Genomic DNA, 20,232 nt, shown 5'->3' with positions numbered 1-20,232 from the left:
AAAATTTATAAACAGTTTATTGAAAGTTATATTTGTGGCATAAAAAATGACTTTGAAACTAGTAACATCAAAGAAAATTAACCAGAATAAGGTATTTTAGAATAAATTATTTTGCGACATTAAAACCGGAAGTTTTTGTCTCTGACGTCATGGGCGGGGTAAGAGGGGCAAAATGGCCGACATAGTAATGTCATGTTGTATGTCTGATCAAGAAAGGGAGCAGAAAAGTCGAAGTAGGAACATAGACAAGACTCTAGCCAAAGAGAAAGTACAATTCAGAAGGACAATCAAAATTTTGTTACTTGGGGCCGGAGAAAGTGGTAAAAGTACTTTTTTGAAACAAATGAGAATAATTCATGGACAAAATTTCGACGATGAAGCCCTCCGAGAGTTTAAAGTTGTCATTTTTGCAAACATTGTGAGAGGTATGCGTGTTTTGATAGATGCTAGAGACAAATTAGGAATACCATGGGGAGATGAAGCAAATGCGAAGCACGCGGTTTATGTCTTTAGTTATGACACAAACAACAAATTAGATGAGACAACTTTCTGGGATTATGTCGAACCCATGAAAAAACTTTGGGGAGATTCTGGTATCTTGGCTGCCTTTGACAGGAGACGAGAATTTCAACTGGTGAGTGTAGTGATGCAATGAGATGTTGTTATAAAGGAAAAGCTGATGATTATGTTTTATATACCATTATGTGTTTGATAAAAATAATGTTTTCAATCACTTAGTCTTGATGTCTAAATCATTACAGTATGATTGTGTATATTGTACCAAAGTCTGACACCCTGTTCATTGTGTTCAATAGCGTTCATCATAGTTTGAAGAGTTAATAATTGACAGAAAACTCTTATTCGGAGAAAGACTTGTCTCTTTGATAACCTTTTGATTATCTGAAAAAATACAAGAGTGATTTGACATTCGGTCTTATAAGTATAAATCGATTGTATAATGTCTACAATTTTCTAGTCTGACATCTAATTGAAAAATGACAAATCTTGTTTTGAAATGCAGCGTTAGATATACATTATCAGATAGATAATTATATGTTATAAATCCTTGGTCATGGGTTTATCTGAAAATTTTCATAGATACTCATGCATAGATGTATAATTAGATTTTCATTATACTTATAGGGAACACATCTAGTATAGCGGACCCCATTTTTTCCGCGAAATATCACGAGTTTATTGACGGCGACCTGTATATATAGAGACCGCGTGAGCGGGCGGTCAAAAATTAAAAATAAGGGTTTTTATGCAAAAAAAATGTTAAAATTTGAGCTTACCGTGTCCTTTTTTGGTTAAAAACTGAAGTTTTCAACAAAGTTTTTAACTAAGGATCATGCGGAAAACATTGTAGACTGTACGAGAAAAAAATTCGGGATTTCGTTTTGGTTGTCAGCCGAGCACGTGCTGAACATGCGCAATGAGTGATTTTACGGACTTTGATTTTATTTGTAAACACAAGTACACGTGTAGTTTACGATGGTGACGATTCGAATGAAGGATATATGACAGAAATAATGAAAACGTGGCAATATCCATCCACTGGCTTATTGAAATTGGATCATTTTTCAGTTTGTCAGGTAAATATTGCTCAACAGAGGAAAATTTGGCATGGAAAAGACAGCGAATCAGTGTTCACATGTGCTGGCCATGGTCCAAACATTATCGAAGATCACATTGAGGCCAAAGTTCCTTTCAAACGTCCTAGAATTGTTTTTTTAAATATTTAAAATGCTACAAAAATAGTTAAGATGAGTTCAAGACGTAAAATTGAGTTGGTTTTATTTCTTTTCTCGGGGGTTTCACCCCTGAACCCCCGTCGGCTCTTCGAAGCGGTGATTCAAAATGGCGACATATTTACATGATCCGTAGCAACCTCTGACATGCGCACTGATTATTATGTTTCTAAACTTCCGGGGTCCGCTATACTAGAAACTTCCCTACTTATAGTCAATACAAATCATCTAAAACCATATGTGATTTAAATCGAAGTTGATGATGCTGTTTCACCTTTAAAGTTGCATTTGTTTCTATCTGATACTCTTCAATACCATTATTGAAATGAGATTTATATACTTTACTATATATAATTATTGTACATCCAATTGTATGTATGTGTAATTGTGCAGCTACTGCTGATAAATACATGAGTATTTTGTACACAAATTGCAGATTTTTAATATATGTTTTGTTTAAACAATCATACATGCATAACATCTTGCAGCCATGGGGTGGATATATATATGTATAGTATATCACATTCACAATTTCATTTGATGGCTTACAGAATTGTTATCAAAATTAGACTTAAAGATAGTCATTTCACTGAAGGGTTGTTCACATTGTTGTATGGAAGAAATCTCCAGAGCAGCTGAGAATAAGAACTCCATCTCTTTTTTAAACGATGCAATGCATAAAACTTTCTGAGGTGGAAGTTAGTATGCTCATCGAAATATTTTGACTGGTATTAAGAAGAAAGACAAATATATTATTTGCTCCCAATAATTTTATTTTGTTATATAAAATCATATAGGGATTCAGAGACGTAGCTATATATATATATAGTATATGAAAATTAGTGGTGTCAAATTGGTTGAAATCCATATATTTAATTGATTAATTAATTGATGGATTGGTCAAATCTGTTGTCTATTTATACACTATCAAGATCATGGATGATTAATAATCACATCAGAACTTCCACATTAATATGTCTTCTTTACATAGATTTTTAGGTCATCTGACCCGAAGGGTCAGGATGACCTATAGTCATCATGTTTCGTCCGTCGTCGTCCGCCGTCCGCCGTCCGCCGTCCGCCGTGCGTTAACTTTTCACATTTTGAACTTCTTCTCAAGTTCTACCGGTGCAATTTGGCTGAAACTTGCATGAAATGATCCTGACATGGTCCCGACAAAGTGTTGTTATTTTTCGGGTCAATCCGAAATCCAAGATGGCTGCCACAGCCGCCATCTTGAAAACACATTTTGAACTTCTTCTCAAGTTCTACCGGTGCGATTTGACTGAAACTTGCATGAAATGATCCTGACATGGTCCCGACAAAGTGTTGTTATTTTTCGGGTCGATCCGATATCCAAGATGGCCGCCACAGCCACCATCTTGAAAACACATTTTGAACTTCTTCTCAAGTTCTACCGGTGCGATTGGGCTGAAACTTGCATGAAATGATCCTGACATGGTCCCGACAAAGTGTTGTTATTTTTCGGGTCAATCCGAAATCCAAGATGGCTGCCACAGCCGCCATCTTGAAAACACATTTTGAACTTCTTCTCAAGTTCTACCAGTGCGATTGGGCTGAAACTTGCATGAAATGATCCTGACATGGTCCCGACAAAGTGTTGTTATTTTTCGGGTCGATCCGATATCCAAGATGGCCGCCACAGCCGCCATCTTGAAAACACATTTTGAACTTCTTCTCAAGTTCTACCGGTGCGATTTGGCTGAAACTTTCATGAAATGATCCTGACATGGTCCCGACAAAGTGTTGTTATTTTTCGGGTCGATCCGAAATCCAAGATGGCCGCCAGAGCCGCCATCTTGAAAACACATTTTGAACTTCTTCTCAAGTTCTACCGGTGCGATTTGACTGAAACTTGCATGAAATGATCCTAACATGGTCCTGACAAAGTGTTGTTATTTTTTGGTTGATCCGAAACCCAAGATGGCTGCCACAGCCGCCATCTTGAAAACACATTTTGAATTTTTTCTCAAGTTCTACCCGTGCGATTAGACTGAAACTTGCATGAAATGATCCTGACATGGTCCTGACAAAGTGTTGTTATTTTTTAGGTTGATCCGAAATCCAAGATGGCCGCCACAGCCGCCATCTTGAAAACATATTTCGAACTTCTTATCAAGTTTTACCGGTGTGATTTGGTTGAAACTTGCATGAAATGATCCTCACTTGGTCCTGATAAAGTGTTGTTATTTTTCGGGTTGATCTGAAATCCAAGATGGCTGCCACAGCGGCCATCTTGAAAACACATTTTGAACTTCTTATCAAGTTCTACCGGTGCGATTTGGCTGAAACTTGCATGAAATGATCCTGACATGGTCCCGACAAAGTATTGTTACATCTCTGGTTGATCACAAATCGAAGATGGCTACCATGACACTATATCTAATTAATTTCCTATATGTTAAGGCCCTTGGGCCTCTTGTTTGAAATAAAATTTGTTGAAAGAAATTGAAAATGATCCTGACATGGTCCTGACAAAGTGACACCATATATAATTAATTTTACTATTGCCAAGGTAGTCAGATGACCGTTAAGGCCCTTTGGGCCTCTTGTCCAATGTGCCTTTGTATCTAGAATCTTGCTTTAAAACGAATAATTAGGTTCAGCAATAAAAGCGTTTTTTTTTTCAATTTTTAACTTCAGATATTGTAACAGTGAATTTACTTAAAATCATATACTCAGTCAGTGTAATAAACATATTGTTTTAGCCAGAAAAATGGTGTAAAGTATTGCATTGAATTATAAGTAAATTCACTGTTACAATATCTGAAGTTAAAAATTGAAAAAAAACTGCTTTTATTGCTGAACCTAATTATTCGTTTATGAAATTTTGTAATTGATTGTCTTGAATGGGAAGGGTTACCGATTGAACAACAGTTCCAAATGGATCATCCTGACATCATTTATGAACATATTAAGTAATGATATATTGTAGTGTATATACTATAAAAGGTTCATGTATATATATATGGAAAGCAAAGATTTGTTTACAAGAACAGCTAATTATAATTATAAGGTTGCATTAGGTCAGAGGTCTTGATCTGTTAGATTAGTTACCCATGGACTATATACCATGTTGGTATATATTGTTCAGCACTGATGAGCAGAAGACACAAGTGAACTTGTACCAGTATTATATGTATCCCAAACAATCCAAATATTTTCTGTTTGTGTTGCAATTTAGAAGTTAAAAAAGACTTTTATAGTGTTAATTATAACTGACTTGTAATGTTCCATCCTGTACATGCCTTGTCATTGTCCTATTGTGTGATAAACACATAAATGAGATTTCATTCCTATTACAAGATATTGTGTTGGAGTAATTGCAAATTGTCACATGGACATTTATTGGTCACCATTAGATCTTCATCATCAAGCTTAAGTAACAAACTAACTGAAAACTCAAATTCAAAATAAGCTAGCTAAGACAAAGTGTGTACTGGTATTGGTGGAGTATGTATTTGCTTAACATTTACACAGTCGACAGTTAGGTTACTTAAATTTGTTTAAAGGCACAAAGCAAAGGTCACCTGTTTGATAACCTTCAAGTAAGTTTTAAATATCTCACCAGCTCCCTGTGTCAGTCCTGCAACCTATAGCTGCTGGACTGAATTTAAGCAGCTTTCAGTTTTAAAGCTGTTCATGATCATGCACAGATGACTGACCTTGACACAAGTCTCAGACCCAAAATGTCTTAAACACGTCTTCAATTCAAGGTTACCAGTATATTATTATATGATGCACACCTCTAATTTTAGAATATTTTTTGTTGGTAATTGAAAAGTCTAGATCCACAATAGTATACATTGTAGGCTATATGATAAGTTAAATGAAATATTCAGAATAAATTCTTTACTTTTGCGTGTCATTGAAGCTCACATGAATTGATGTGTCTATGAAACACACTTGGCAGAATTGTATGTCTGTCTTATTTTATACATGATGACAGATGATGCAATCCCTAGATTGTTAGCTTTAGATTGTTAGAGGGCAGGTGCAAAATATTGTGGCATGACATGTGCATATATAGTGTGTAATATCTTTGAATATCACAGGGATAACTGATTGAGAATGTGATAAGTTCTACCTCAGGATCTCATTTGGCCGAGTCTATACAGCTGATCAGTGGTGTTGATGTAAAGCAGGCATGAGCTGGGCCCTACATGTAGCTATCTGATGTATCTGGTGAAAAGCATGTCTACCACATGTTTTAGTCCCAGATTCACACATTTTATGCTGCCTAGATTTTATATAGGTGATTGTGTACTGATAATTGTGAAAGCTTTTAGTTTCCCTCAAACTATACAGTAAATATAGAAAAGAGAAAATAATATTGTGTTATAGAATGTTGTAGATTTTGCTAGCTCTTCTGAATCTCTTCTCTGTATACTTATAGAACATATGTTGTACATAATACAGACATAAAGTGTCTAGTAAATTAAACCTATATAAGTACCATATTTAGATATGGAAATGCCATATATTTTTGAGAGTATTTGAGAATATATGATGTTTAATGATAATTATATATTTACCAGTATAACAAATTGATATTCATCTTCAACATTATCTCAAACAATCGAATTGAAAATATGAATAGGCATCTATTGAAAAACTTAAATTTTAATTACCCAGACATTTGATTATGATGAAGAATGTAATGAAGTGCATCAACATGCACTGTATGGAAATTTACACTTGTAGTAAATTGAATAGAATCCTTAAGTTGAAGTCATTAAAGGATTTTATTATTAGAAATAGAAAAAAAGTGTTTGAAGATTAAAATGAAGTTGTTTATTTGCGGTTGTGTGGAGTAAACAGTGAGATATGTTTGTTTAGAGTGAGTTTGGATGTGTACATTATTTCTAGAGAGTTGAGACGATGAGCTCTGGAGTGTATGCTACTATTATAACTAATATCTGTGACACTGACATATAAGACATACTATTTGTTGTCTCTTTACCACCTGGTCATGCATTGTACATTGTCTTTAGGATGTGTATTACAGCTCAGTACAATGGTAGATATAGGTCACACTAACTCATCTTTTGTCCTCTCTTCCTAATTCTTTTGTTGAAATGTCATTATACTACAGTTAACACAATAGCAGGGATGATGTTCCATATTTGAGTGCTAGCCAGAAGGAGTTTTACCTTTACATTTTCTTTATGCAGAATAGAAACCTTTAACTGGTATAACTCATGTGCAGTATGTATATTCTCATATATATACTTAGGTTTATAAGCTGTTTTGACATTTGGCTATATAGCTTCATATTTTTATGTAGTGTCTAAAAGCTGAATTCAACCATATAAAGGTTTTCAAATTGTACTCAAAAAGACAAAACAACAACATGTTTTCCCAATATTAATGTTTTCAAGATTTTGTCCTTTCATAACTTTTTGTGCTCCAGTTATTTATCAAAACATATTTTTACCCATTTCAATTTTGTAACAGCTGAAACCTTCATATTATCAGTCTCCACTGTGATAGACATTAAAGTTGCTTTTGAGGACATTTTTTTTTTTGCTATGACAAATAGCTATCAAATAAAATCGACGAAGAGAAAAAAAGATTAATGTCAAGAGCAAAAATTCATGAACAGTGTACACATATATATAGTAATGGTACATCAGCTCATTTAAGCAACTATAGCTTCAGTATACTGTATCAGGAAGGGGACTTATCTGTAATATGTATGAAATGTTATGGTCAAATGATTCTTGATAAATACTAGAGATACCATAATTTAAAATTCCCATAAAATTCAGATAACCAAGAGGATTATGGTAAGTTTAAGCTTCTTTACTTGTTTGAGGTTGAAGTGTTTATAACTACATGTACTAGTAAATGTGGGGGCTTACGGTGTGTGTCCTACATGATGATTATCTATATGTGCTGTCATACATTTTGTACTTATATGTTACTGCTCTAATCATGCTTCCTAAGTTTCCGTAACAGTAAATATTTATACATCTGGCCTAAATATGTATATATATGAATCTATAAATAATATTTTCTTCCTGTGTATAACTTGGCCATGTTTATCTGGCTCCTTGAATAATGGTTTTAACTTTAGTTACGGCAGCTGTTTTTGATCAGCTGAAGCTAAACACTAAAGTTTGCTACTTGGAATGTATATACATATAGTAGATCTATACAAAACAGTTCATATTCCAGTAAGGGTCATGATACTAGGAGGTATGCATATGACTATATAATTATAGCCAGAAATTTCCTGGAGGCCAATATTTATATTTCCTTAAATAATTATTACCCCGGTATGCTTGTTGACATGACTTGAGACAGGAGATGGTACAGCTATAGTTTTACAATTATCAAAATTAGCCATGAGTTACATATTACAAAATTATATTGTCATTGGTTATCTGTAAATAACAAGACAAATGACATTCTGTGAATGTTGATATCATAGAAATATACATTGTGTTACGGTACCGGTATATGGAATATCTAACAGAATGGTAATTATCCCCCTCCCAACGAAGTACAAATGGGTTCCGTCCGTCCATCCGTACGAATTGTTTCCGGAGCATAACTCTAAAACCAGTAGAGATATTTCCACGAAACTTCATACACACATTGGTCTTATGGTCTAGTAGTGCCTTTTGCTATTTTTAGGTTTTCATTTTTTGCATTTTTTCCGTAACCATGGAAACATTGCTGAAAATATCATATTTTTGTACCAGGTTCGTTTCCAGAGCATAACTCTAAAACCAGAAGAGATATTTCCACGGAACTCCATAGACACATTGGTCTTATGGTCTAGTAGTGTCTTTTGCTATTTTAAGGTTTTCACTTTTTGTACTTTTTTCTGTAACCATGGAAACATTGCTGAAAATGGCAGATTTTTGTGTAAGAATCGTTTCCGGAGCACAACTCTAAAACCAGCAGAGATATTTCCATGAAACTTCATAGACACATTGTTCTTATGGTCTACTAGTGCCTTTTGCTATTTTTAGGTTTTCATTTTTTTGCACTTTTTCCATAACCATGGAAACACTGCTGAAAATATCATATTTTTGTACCAGGTTCGTTTCCGCAGCATAACTGGAAAACTGGTTGAGATATATGCACGGAACTCCATAGGCACATTAATCTTATGGTCTAGTAGTGCCTTTTGCTATTTTAAGGTTTTCACTTTTTGTACTTTTTTCTGTAACCATGGAAACATTGCTGAAAATGGCAGATTTTTGTGTAAGAATCGTTTCCAGAGCACAACTCTAAAACCAGCAGAGATATCTCCATGAAACTTCATAGACACATTGTTCTTATGGTCTACTAGTGCCTTTTGCTATTTTTAGGTTTTCATTTTTTGCACTTTTTCCGTTACCATGGAAACATTGCTGAAAATATCATGGTAAATGGTAAATGTTACTTTGCAAAACTCCACCCATCTTTGTGTATATAGTCTAATATGTCAAGGCTGTATACCTGATTCAACAATTGCAGCCCGCTCTACTTGAATTATACTCCATTTTTCTTTAGCTCAACTTCCTTTTTCCTGGGTTTTTTTCATACACATAAGTCACCACAATCAAACTTACTTCAGCTTTGATATCTCCATTGGCGGGGGATCTGAATGACTATGTCCTTGTTATTCTTTCAACTGATCATAAATTTGGTCAGTACTATGGATGTCAACTTTAATACTTAATTACTGTATTACTTAACAAACTTTCTTATTTAGACTATTTGTATTTAACTTCTAAACTGTGTTTGGAAGGGGTTCTCATCATGTGTGCTTAAGGTTATATTCTGAAATGTTCACCATATATATATATATAGTGATCATGATACTTTACCATATACATATTTGTCCCTTAATTCTTAACATTGTAAAGGAGACAAAAACTCTTTTTTGTTATCATAAATGTAAAGGTCTTACGGTATCTATGCTTGATTATATAAGGAGACAAATTAGCAGAATCAATGTCATATAAATGGATGTACGGGAAAGTTGCAGATATACATGTATATTCAAATCATAGAGACATGTCATGTTTATTGGTAATGATATGCCTAGTCCATTGAATTACCAGACCTATTTGTTTCATATTGTATGTACTATAACCACATCAACAATACAATAAATCAGTATAATATATGGAGTCAACAAGTCAGGGACAATTACTGTATTTACTGACAGTACAAAACCTAAGTATATGTATATAATATGTCTGTAAAATTTTCTCATGGTTGCATACAAAAAACTTCCCTTTTTTTAGGTCATCTGACCCGAAGGGTCAGGATGACCTATAGTCATCATGTTTCGTCCGTCGTCGTGCGCCGTCCGCCGTGCGCCGTGCGCCGTCCGCCGTGCGCCGTGCGCCGTCCGCCGTGCGTTAACTTTTCACATTTTGAACTTCTTCTCAAGTTTGACCAGTGGGATTGAGCTGAAACTTACCTGAAATGATCCTGAGATGGTCCCGACAAAGTGTTGTTATTTTTCGGGTCGATCCGAAATCCAAGATGGCCGCCACAGCCGCCATCTTGAAAACACATTTTGAACTTCTTCTCAAGTTCTACCGGTGCGATTTGGCTGAAACTTGCATGAAATGATCCTGACATGATCCCGACAAAGTGTTGTTATTTTTCGGGTCGATCCGAAATCCAAGATGGCCGCCACAGGCGCCATCTTGAAAACACATTTTGAACTTCTTCTCAAGTTCTACCGGTGCGATTTGGCTGAAACTTGCATGAAATGATCCTGACATGGTCCCGACAAAGTTTGTTATTTTTCGGGTCGATCCGAAAATCCAAGATGGCCGCCACAGCCGCCATCTTGAAAACACATTTTAAACTTCTTCTCAAGTTCTACCGGTGCGATTTGGCTGAAACTTGCATGAAATGATCCTGACATGGTCCCGACAAAGTGTTGTTATTTTTCGGGTCGATCCGAAATCCAAGATGGCCGCCACAGCCGCCATCTTGAAAACACATTTTGAATTTCTTCTCAAGTTCTACCGGTGCGATTTGGCTGAAACTTGCATGAAATGATCCTGACATGGTCCCGACAAAGTGTTGTTATTTTTCGGGTCGATCCGAAATCCAAGATGGCCCCACAGCCGCCATCTTGAAAACACATTTTAAACTTCTTCTCAAGTTCTACCGGTGCGATTTGGCTGAAACTTGCATGAAATGATCCTGACATGGTCCCGACAAAGTGTTGTTATTATTCGGGTCGATCCGAAATCCAAGATGGCCGCCACAGGCGCCATCTTGAAAACACATTTTGAACTTTCTCAAGTTCTACTGGTGCGATTTGGCTGAAACTTGCATGAAATGATCCTGACATGGTCCCGACAAAGTGTTGTTATTTTTCGGGTCGATCCGAAATCCAAGATGGCCGCCACAGCCGCCATCTTGAAAACACATTTTGAACTTCTTCTCAAGTTCTACCGGTGCGATTTGGCTGAAACTTGCATGAAATGATCCTGACATGGTCCCGACAAAGTGTTGTTATTTTTCGGGTCGATCCGAAATCCAAGATGGCCGCCACAGCCGCCATCTTGAAAACACATTTTGAAATTATTCTCAAGTTCAACTCGTGCGATTTGGCTGAAACTTGCATGAAATGATCCTGACATGGTCCCGACAAAGTGTTGTTATTTTTCGGGTCAATCCGAAATCCAAGATGACCGGCACATCTGCCATATTGAAAACACATTTTGAACTTCTTCTCAAGTTTTACTGGTTCGATTTGGCTGAAACTTGCATGAAATGATCCTGACATGGTCCTGACAAAGTGTTGTTATTTTTCGGGTCGATCCGAAATCCAAGATGGCCGCCACAGCCGCCATCTTGAAAACACATTTTGAACTTTTTCTCAAGTTCTGCCTATGTGATTTGGCTGAAACTTGCCTGAGATGATCCTGACATGGATCGACAAAGTATTGTTACATCTCTGGTTGATCCCAAATTGAAGAAGGCTACTATGACACTATATCTAATTAATTTCCTACATGTTAAGGCCCTTGGGCCTCTTGTTTGAAATAAAATTTGTTGAAGGAAATGGAAAATGATCCTGACATGGTCCTGACAAAGTGACACCATATGAAATTAATTTTACTATTGCCAAGGTAGTCAGATGACCGTTAAGGCCCTTTGGGCCTCTTGTGTTCCTTTATGTTAAATTGAATTTCTGGAAGCCTTTCAGTTATTCATCTGATTATCAAAAGCAACTAGAATCCATGTTTGCATGCTCGAAGTTTCCAATGTCGGGCAAAAGTTAATGACAGCTGTACATGTGATGAAAACCACTCATTGTTTGTCAATGGGACAACAGTTCTAGTGTGAAGTCTTATAAGAATGAGCAGATAGAACAGTACTGCCATATATAATATATGTATCGGTAGGCAAAGCTGGCCAGTATATAAACTTAGCTCGAGAAACTCAAAAGCTCATTAATCATGTTTTAAAGGAATGTGCTTACAAAGGCTGACTGGCACTTGCTTTAGTTCAAAATCAAAATTAGCATAATTATGTAACAAAAATCATTATAAGATATTTCATGCATACATCACATGTTTATTGCTTTTATACATACATTTGGCATCATTCTACATTGAAAACTTATATATTCCACCCAATCTTAACCAAGTTACCAACACTTTGAAATATATATCCATGGGTCTAAAAATTATATGGTTGTAATTGATAGACATCAACTACGTATACACTTACCGTATTTAACCCAATAAGTGTCCCATCCCTATAAGCGCCCCTCCCCCTTTTATAGACTTCAATTTCACTTACTTTGAATTAAATGCAGACTGAAAATATGAAAACTGTATTGGTTTTCTTACTGATTTCTTTTTTTTTCAAATTGATTGAAATGACTTATTTCTTTGTAGAATGCTTTTATGAAAGCTAGTCTAATTTGTTTCTATGAAGTGCCCCCTTATTTGCTTCATTTTTTATGCGCCTAATTGGGAGACTATAATTATTGTGTCGAATACTGTACTCAAATATGATCATTTTTTTGGAAACATGGCATTCTGAAGTTATGCGAGGTACTGGTATATGTACAGGTTATGTTTTTTAAAAGGGAAAGAGAAGCCAGTAAGGAAATTGTTGCAATTATATATCTCGTACATATTCGCAACATTTCTTTAAATGAAATTTCTTGACTCATGATCACCTATTGGGTTGAATAGGGTATAATGTAAGTTACTTTGATTATAAGTGTATATAGATAAACATGACATTTAATATTTTGATATGGCTCTATATAATGTTTGTAAACTATAGTCCTAAAGGGATATTCCTTTAATTTGTAATACAACAAAAAAGTGTTGAAATTTAAACGAAAAATACCATACTATTTGAAGTAGTGTTGTCTATTGGTTATATCATCAGTTTCGGATATTACCGGAAAAGGATGCAGTTTAAATATTATACTGTACTAAGTAAACATTATGATGTTAGTTCAGGTGAGCTTTGTTGATACTTTTAGGTCAACTTTCGGTTATAGTATCCGGAATATATCCGAGTACCGATAGTTTAAATTTCTGTTCAACGCGCAAAAACATTTTTAAACAATATAATGTCCCATTAACCTACTTAAGTTTTCAATTCTAACATTCTATTTGCAGCATGTTCAATGTATGTTGAGATATATAGGGTAGCACATGCAGTTATTTTAAATCCCTGCACCAGCTACTAAAAATGATATTTAATACATCTGCATATCCCTGCACATACATTTGACAGCATGGCCGGGCGCTGACCACTGCATCAGCTGACAGAATGAAGTATTTTTGTATCAATGCTGCAACTGATCTCAACCTGAAACTTCACTATATGTTTAACATTTAATTTGACTGTATATGAAGATGTATAAATTGAATCACAAACTAATTAACATAAAATGTATTCATTTATACATTATGCTGTAATGTATATTTTACAATGTCAAATTTCCATATAATCGTACAAGTGACAAACTCAGCAATGTCAGCCCCGTACATTTACGATTTGTTTGTGGTGTAACCATTTCAAATAGCACCTCCTGTGTTTGTGTTTTGTCACTGTGTCAACTAAATAGTTTTTGTACGATTCATTTTAACAAATAATTTGATAAATGAGAAAACAGTTTTGATTTAGTATGAACAAAAGGCCCTTTTGCTGTGCATATACTCACATTTAGGCTAACTTACATTGATGTGTAATTAGATTTTAAATACCAAGTATTAAGTTAATGTATACATGTTTGTTTTTGTTCATACTGCACCTTGTAATATGTGTTACAAGTTCGATAAATGTCAGAAAGTCACTTTCATTCACGTTTTTTTGTCCTGATGCATTCTTTATCATTTACGTGTAAAAAAAAATTGTGATAAAAACAGCGAAAGTGAGCTCTGAATTTAAAATGATGTGTTTGGGTTTTTTTTTGCAGGGTGAGTCATTGAAGTATTTCCTGGATAGTCTGCATCGGATCTCCCAGAGAGTAAGTCACTCACTCCTCATGATATTATCAGGAGAACAGATCTAGCTCAGCAAGTTTTTACTCTTTGTAAAGTTCTTTTATTTCAAGGACAATCAACAAACACATTACCTGCAATAAGATGTATGTAAACTATTCAAATCCATTTTGTATTGACTACCTTTGTAATTTAACCTCACTATGAAATAGTTTACTTATTGTTTATGGATAATTGTACATTCAATAGGGCTCCATTTAGTTATTATGATGCACCAGCAGTTTTCAATGGCATTCTTAGTTTGTAAACAATGTTCGCGTGGACAAGTTAGATAAATGTCTTCTGTAGAAAAGTGGACTAGAATTTTAAGAATCTTCAGACAGAAAACTCTAGCATAAACTTAAGTCTATATGTATAAAGCTATTTAAGAAGGTTGATGTAATGCTAAGATGTCTAGCTATATATTGTTACTCTGATCATGAAAGGGCAAGAAAGTTCCAATATTACAAGGAGACACATACAACATGAATATACCACAGCCTTCCAAAAACATTCAGAGATTCTTACTCCATACATTGCATATTCTAAATGATTAGGACGTTAAACATAATAAACCATTCCTGAGTCAACCTGACACATGCTTAAACTAATCCCTTCCTTGGTTTATTTGGACCATTCAAGCATTACTTTCCGACTAGCTGTATTCTATCTTTACATGATAAAGAGTTACCTCCCATATGGGTAATGATTAGTATCGATTATGATGTTATTATTTTGTAAGAGATACATTGTTCTCTGAAAAGTATGGTATACGCTCGCAAACACATGACATCACAATCAGTACCTACCCACAAAGGCAGATATCTGTACAATACAAATACAGAATATTTTGAATGATAAGATATATTTATACATAAATGTATGTGTAAGTGATTCAGAAACTTAACACTTTGATTCATCTCATGATGATGATGATGAATTTAATATTTCAATAGGTTAAGGCATAGGAATTGTATTACTTGTAACAAGTGCAATGATTATGCTTTAAGTGAACTGTACCAGTGAATCATTTGTACATATATGTGTCCTGTCAGCTTGACTTGTGTGTACATGTGGATTCATCCATTGCCATCTCCCTTCAAATCATTGTATTCATGAGTAATTAAAACTACATTTTAAGTACCAGAAAAGCATTGAATAATTTACTAGTTAGAGAAGTCAGCTGAAATTCTACCATATATTTTCAGATGAAAGAACTGTATCTGTTTGTAATGTACAAGTGTTCTTAATAAATAATAATAATAACATATACATGTACCAATAACTGTGCAACCCTTCCAGGCAGGGGCTTTCCTAAAAAAAAAGCCTATCTACTTCTGAATAACACAATTAATGACTAAGATCCAAATGGCAGTGTTATAGCAAAGAATAATGGACTAAAGGATTCTCAGATTTGGGGATTTAAAGTAATAAAAAATGTGATCAGTATGTTGTGTGAAAGCAAATCAAATGTCAAAGTGCTGAAGGCATTTAATCAACTTCTGTCATAAAGTGTTGGATTCTGCAAAAAATGGCTCTATAATTTTCATGCCTGAATATGTTTGAGGTGTAAACTATTGATGATTGAGAATGTCATTCATTGGACAGAATTAAGTGAAATAAACTTATGCATAGAATTTTGTGTTAGTAGGGGAAATAACTCTGTTGATCCTCAACGTATTAGATAAAGTGTATTCTAATTCAGTTGTAATATAATTGCTTCACAAGAAAGAAGTGTCCATAAAAAATCTTATATTACTTGTTAGATCTTCAGAAATTTGTTTTCCTTTTAATATATGTACTTAAAACTGATTAATATCATTTTGTTTTTGTAGAGCTACATTCCAACCAAGCAGGATATACTCCATGCCAGGAAGGCGACAAAGGGCATCATTGAGCACACCATTGACATCAGTGGCGTGCCTTTCTTGTTTGTGGATGTCGGAGGTCAAAGGTCACAGAGACAAAAGTGGTACCAGTGTTTCGAGGGTATAACGTCCATTCTGTTTTTGGCGTCATCCAGCGAGTATGATCAGGTTCTATTGGAGGACAGGAAAACAAACCGTTTGCAGGAGTCCTGCATTATTTTTGAGACAATCATTAACAACAGGAATTTCAAGAATGTGGCCATTATCTTGTTTCTGAATAAATTTGACCTGCTTCAGGAGAAGGTGACACAAGTTAGTATTAAAGACTACTTTCCAGAGTTTGAAGGAAACCCACACAACTTGGAGGATGTACAGAACTTCATGTTGACAATGTTTGACTCACGACGTCGTGAACGAGGAAAGCCTCTCTTTCACCACTTTACCACAGCAATAGACACTGAAAATATCAAGTTTGTGTTCCAGGCAGTTAAGGACACAATACTTCAGGATAACCTGAAATCACTAATGTTACAGTGAGGCGACTCTGAAATCACTAATGTTACAGTGAGGCGACTCTAAAATCACACTCTGAATCACACTAATGTTACAGTGAGGCGACTCTGAAATCACTAATGTTACAGTGAGGCGACTCTGAAATCACTAATGTTACAGTGAGGTGACTCTGAAATCACTAATGTTACAGTGAGATGTCTCTGAAATCACTAATATTACTATGAGGTGACTCTGAAATCACTAATGTTACAGTGAGGTGACTCTGAAATCACTAATGTTACAGTGAGGCGACTCTGAAATCACTAATGTTACAGTGAGGTGACTCTGAAATCACTAATGTTACAGTGAGGTGACTCTGAAATCACTAATGTTACAGTGAGGCGACTCTGAAATCACTAATGTTACAGTGAGGTGATCATAATTGATCCTAATTTTGAGACTAGAGATGAGATTAAGAGTTTATCATGCCTGACCCTAGACAGAGACAGTCTCATGGGTACAGTTTTGACAGTGTTGACCTCTTCCAGGCTTGCCCAGAGCATATGCTGACATTGGTGGGATGTAGCTTGAGGCAATTTTGACATAAGGGTGCTTCCTTCGATTTGAACCCATTCAGAACTCTTGGTATGGAGGTTATCAAGCTCCAGCAGGTCTTCTGACCTTATACGTTTGATATGCATAAGGAGACTGTGTTCCTAGCTCTAACTCTAGTGTGGATGAGCACCAGCAGTGTTTCATGCCTGGGATAAATCATTAATATTCATTAGGGTATACCTCCCATGGATCTAGAAAATGTGAGGCACCCTTCACCCACCCACCGCCAGTCCTGGGACTAGGTGTGCGCAACGAAAGAGTGACTACTGACACTGCTGATTTAATGCCTACCACCTTTGTTCACACCTCTGATTTTATACCACTGAGGTGCTGAACCGCTTCTACCAAATATGCTGCGGTTTAAGATAATGCATTTGTATGTTATAAGCAGCTAGATCATGGACTGTTTGGTAAACATGAACAATCTAGGTATGATTATTGCCTACCATGGTTAATCATGCAGAGAGCTTGTATTCCTAGCAGGGTCAAATTATCTGCTTATTAAAGTTGTTTGTAAACTGCATACATAAATTCAAACCATTCTTCTGCTGCAATTTTCGAATTTATCTCTTCTATTATTTCCCCATATTTTCCTGAAAATTCTTTTCAAGAAATTTCTAGATTACCTATAACTGTATGTGTACTTAGCTATGACGTTGGACCTGCTCAAGATAATAGACATGGACAATTAATGTTACACAGCGTTTATGTTAAAGTTTTTGGTGAAGGACTGTAACAATATATAATCTAGTATTGATACATTTCATACACTATATATTAATATATATGTAATTCTATACTGATATATGATAGGTGTTTTATACTCTGTACACATCGTACATCAGTTAATTATATTGATGTTTTTATTTAATATTAAGTCATAATTTTTCCATAAAATCAATATACAGTGATGATCAGCTTCATTGGCCAGATTGATAAATCATGCCGTGATATAGAACTTCATCATTCATTTCAAATTGATTAATTTTCAGTTTCACATTTCATATCCAAATTATATTATTCATAGCAACTATCAGGTAATTAATTATCAGTGAGTTTCTTCTTGGTTCGTATAAGATACCTTCAGGCATTTGAACTACCATGCAGACAGAATGAAATCGCATACGAGTAATGAAATTTGTTGATATAAAACCCAAATTGAATTGTTTTGTTATTATGACAAATGAGAAATCCAAGATTGCAAAGTGTCTAAAATATTTTTCAAATTTCTTTAGCATAAATATATACATATATGGAAAGCCAATTAAGGGTTATCAATGTTTAGGATTGGGGGAGTAGGGGAACATGGGTTATCAATGTTTAGGATGGGGGGGGTAGGGGACATGGGTTATCAATGTTTAGGATTGGGGGAGTAGGGGGACATGGGTTATCAATGTTTAGGATTGGGGGAGTAGGGGACATGAGTTATCAATGTTTAGGATTGGGGAGTAGGGGGACATGTGTTATCAATGTTTAGGATTGGGGGAGTAGGGGGACATGAGTTATCAATGTTTAGGATTGGGGGAGTAGGGGGACATGGGTTATCAATGTTTAGGATTGGGGGAGTAGGGGGACATGGGTTATCAATGTTTAGGATTGGGGGAGTAGGGGGACATGGGTTATCAATGTTTAAGATTGGGGGAGTAGGGGGACATGGGTTATCAATGTTTAGGATTGGGGAGTAGGGGGACATGAGTTATCAATGTTTAGGATTGGGGGAGTAGGGGGACATGGGTTATCAATGTTTAAGATTGGGGGAGTAGGGGGACATGAGTTATCAATGTTTAGGATTGGGGGAGTAGGGGGACATGGGTTATCAATGTTTAGGATTGGGGGAGTAGGGGGACATGGGTTATCAATGTTTAGGATTGGGGGAGTAGGGGGACATGGGTTATCAATGTTTAGGATTGGGGGAGTAGGGGGGACATGGGTTATCAATGTTTAGGATTGGGGGAGTAGGGGGACATGGGTTATCAATGTTTAAGGATTGGGGGAGTAGGGGGACATGGGTTATCAATGTTTAGGATTGGGGGAGTAGGGGGACATGGGTTATCAATGTTTAGGATTGGGGGAGTAGGGGGACATGGGTTATCAATGTTTAGGATTGGGGGAGTAGGGGGACATGGGTTATCAATGTTTAGGATTGGGGGAGTAGGGGGACATGGGTTATCAATGTTTAGGATTGGGGGAGTAGGGGGACATGGGTTATCAATGTTTAGGATTGGGGGAGTAGGGGGACATGGGTTATCAATGTTTAGGATTGGGGGAGTAGGGGGACATGGGTTATCAATGTTTAGGATTGGGGGAGTAGGGGGACATGGGTTATCAATGTTTAGGATTGGGGGAGTAGGGGACATGGGTTATCAATGTTTAGGATTGGGGGAGTAGGGGGACATGGGTTATCAATGTTTAGGATTGGGGGAGTAGGGGACATGGGTTATCAATGTTTAGGATTGGGGGAGTAGGGGGACATGAGTTATCAATGTTTAGGATTGGGGGAGTAGGGGGACATGAGTTATCAATGTTTAGGATTGGGGGAGTAGGGGGACATGAGTTATCAATGTTTAGGATTGGGGGAGTAGGGGGACATGGGTTATCAATGTTTAGGATTGGGGGAGTAGGGGGACATGGGTTATCAATGTTTAGGATTGGGGGAGTAGGGGACATGGGTTATCAATGTTTAGGATTGGGGGAGTAGGGGGACATGGGTTATCAATGTTTAGGATTGGGGGAGTAGGGGGACATGGGTTATCAATGTTTAGGATTGGGGGAGTAGGGGGACATGGGTTATCAATGTTTAGGATTGGGGGAGTAGGGGGACATGGGTTATCAATGTTTAGGATTGGGGGAGTAGGGGGACATGGGTTATCAATGTTTAGGATTGGGGGAGTAGGGGGACATGGGTTATCAATGTTTAGGATTGGGGGAGTAGGGGACATGGGTTATCAATGTTTAGGATTGGGGGAGTAGGGGGACATGGGTTATCAATGTTTAGGATTG

General features: G+C 36.2%; 3 protein-coding genes across 4 annotated transcripts; 1 reads left to right on the top strand and 2 right to left on the bottom strand.

Moving 5' to 3' along the window:
- Positions 1-157: 157 nt before the first annotated feature.
- Positions 158-16,704, top strand: LOC138322918 (guanine nucleotide-binding protein subunit alpha-12-like). Of its 2 annotated transcripts, XM_069267144.1 has the most exons (4): positions 158-634; positions 7,544-7,561; positions 14,194-14,244; positions 16,093-16,704. In XM_069267144.1, exons 1-4 carry the CDS (start codon positions 173-175, stop codon positions 16,660-16,662), a joined length of 1,101 nt encoding a protein of 366 aa, XP_069123245.1. In that variant the 5' UTR covers positions 158-172; the 3' UTR covers positions 16,663-16,704. The 2 variants fall into 2 exon arrangements, with proteins under 2 accessions (XP_069123245.1, XP_069123247.1); XM_069267146.1 differs by lacking the exon at positions 7,544-7,561.
- A 2,501-nt stretch (positions 16,705-19,205) lies between these two features.
- Positions 19,206-19,589, bottom strand: LOC138324270 (arp2/3 complex-activating protein rickA-like). The gene has a single exon (XM_069269350.1). It carries the CDS (start codon positions 19,587-19,589, stop codon positions 19,206-19,208), a length of 384 nt encoding a protein of 127 aa, XP_069125451.1.
- A 285-nt stretch (positions 19,590-19,874) lies between these two features.
- LOC138324269 (arp2/3 complex-activating protein rickA-like) lies at positions 19,875-20,171 on the bottom strand. The gene has a single exon (XM_069269349.1). It carries the CDS (start codon positions 20,169-20,171, stop codon positions 19,875-19,877), a length of 297 nt encoding a protein of 98 aa, XP_069125450.1.
- Positions 20,172-20,232: the final 61 nt, after the last annotated feature.

This window comes from Argopecten irradians, chromosome 5 (assembly GCF_041381155.1).
Source record: "Argopecten irradians isolate NY chromosome 5, Ai_NY, whole genome shotgun sequence".
Taxonomy (NCBI): domain Eukaryota; kingdom Metazoa; phylum Mollusca; class Bivalvia; order Pectinida; family Pectinidae; genus Argopecten; species Argopecten irradians.
This window is presented reverse-complemented; position numbering and strand designations above follow the sequence as displayed.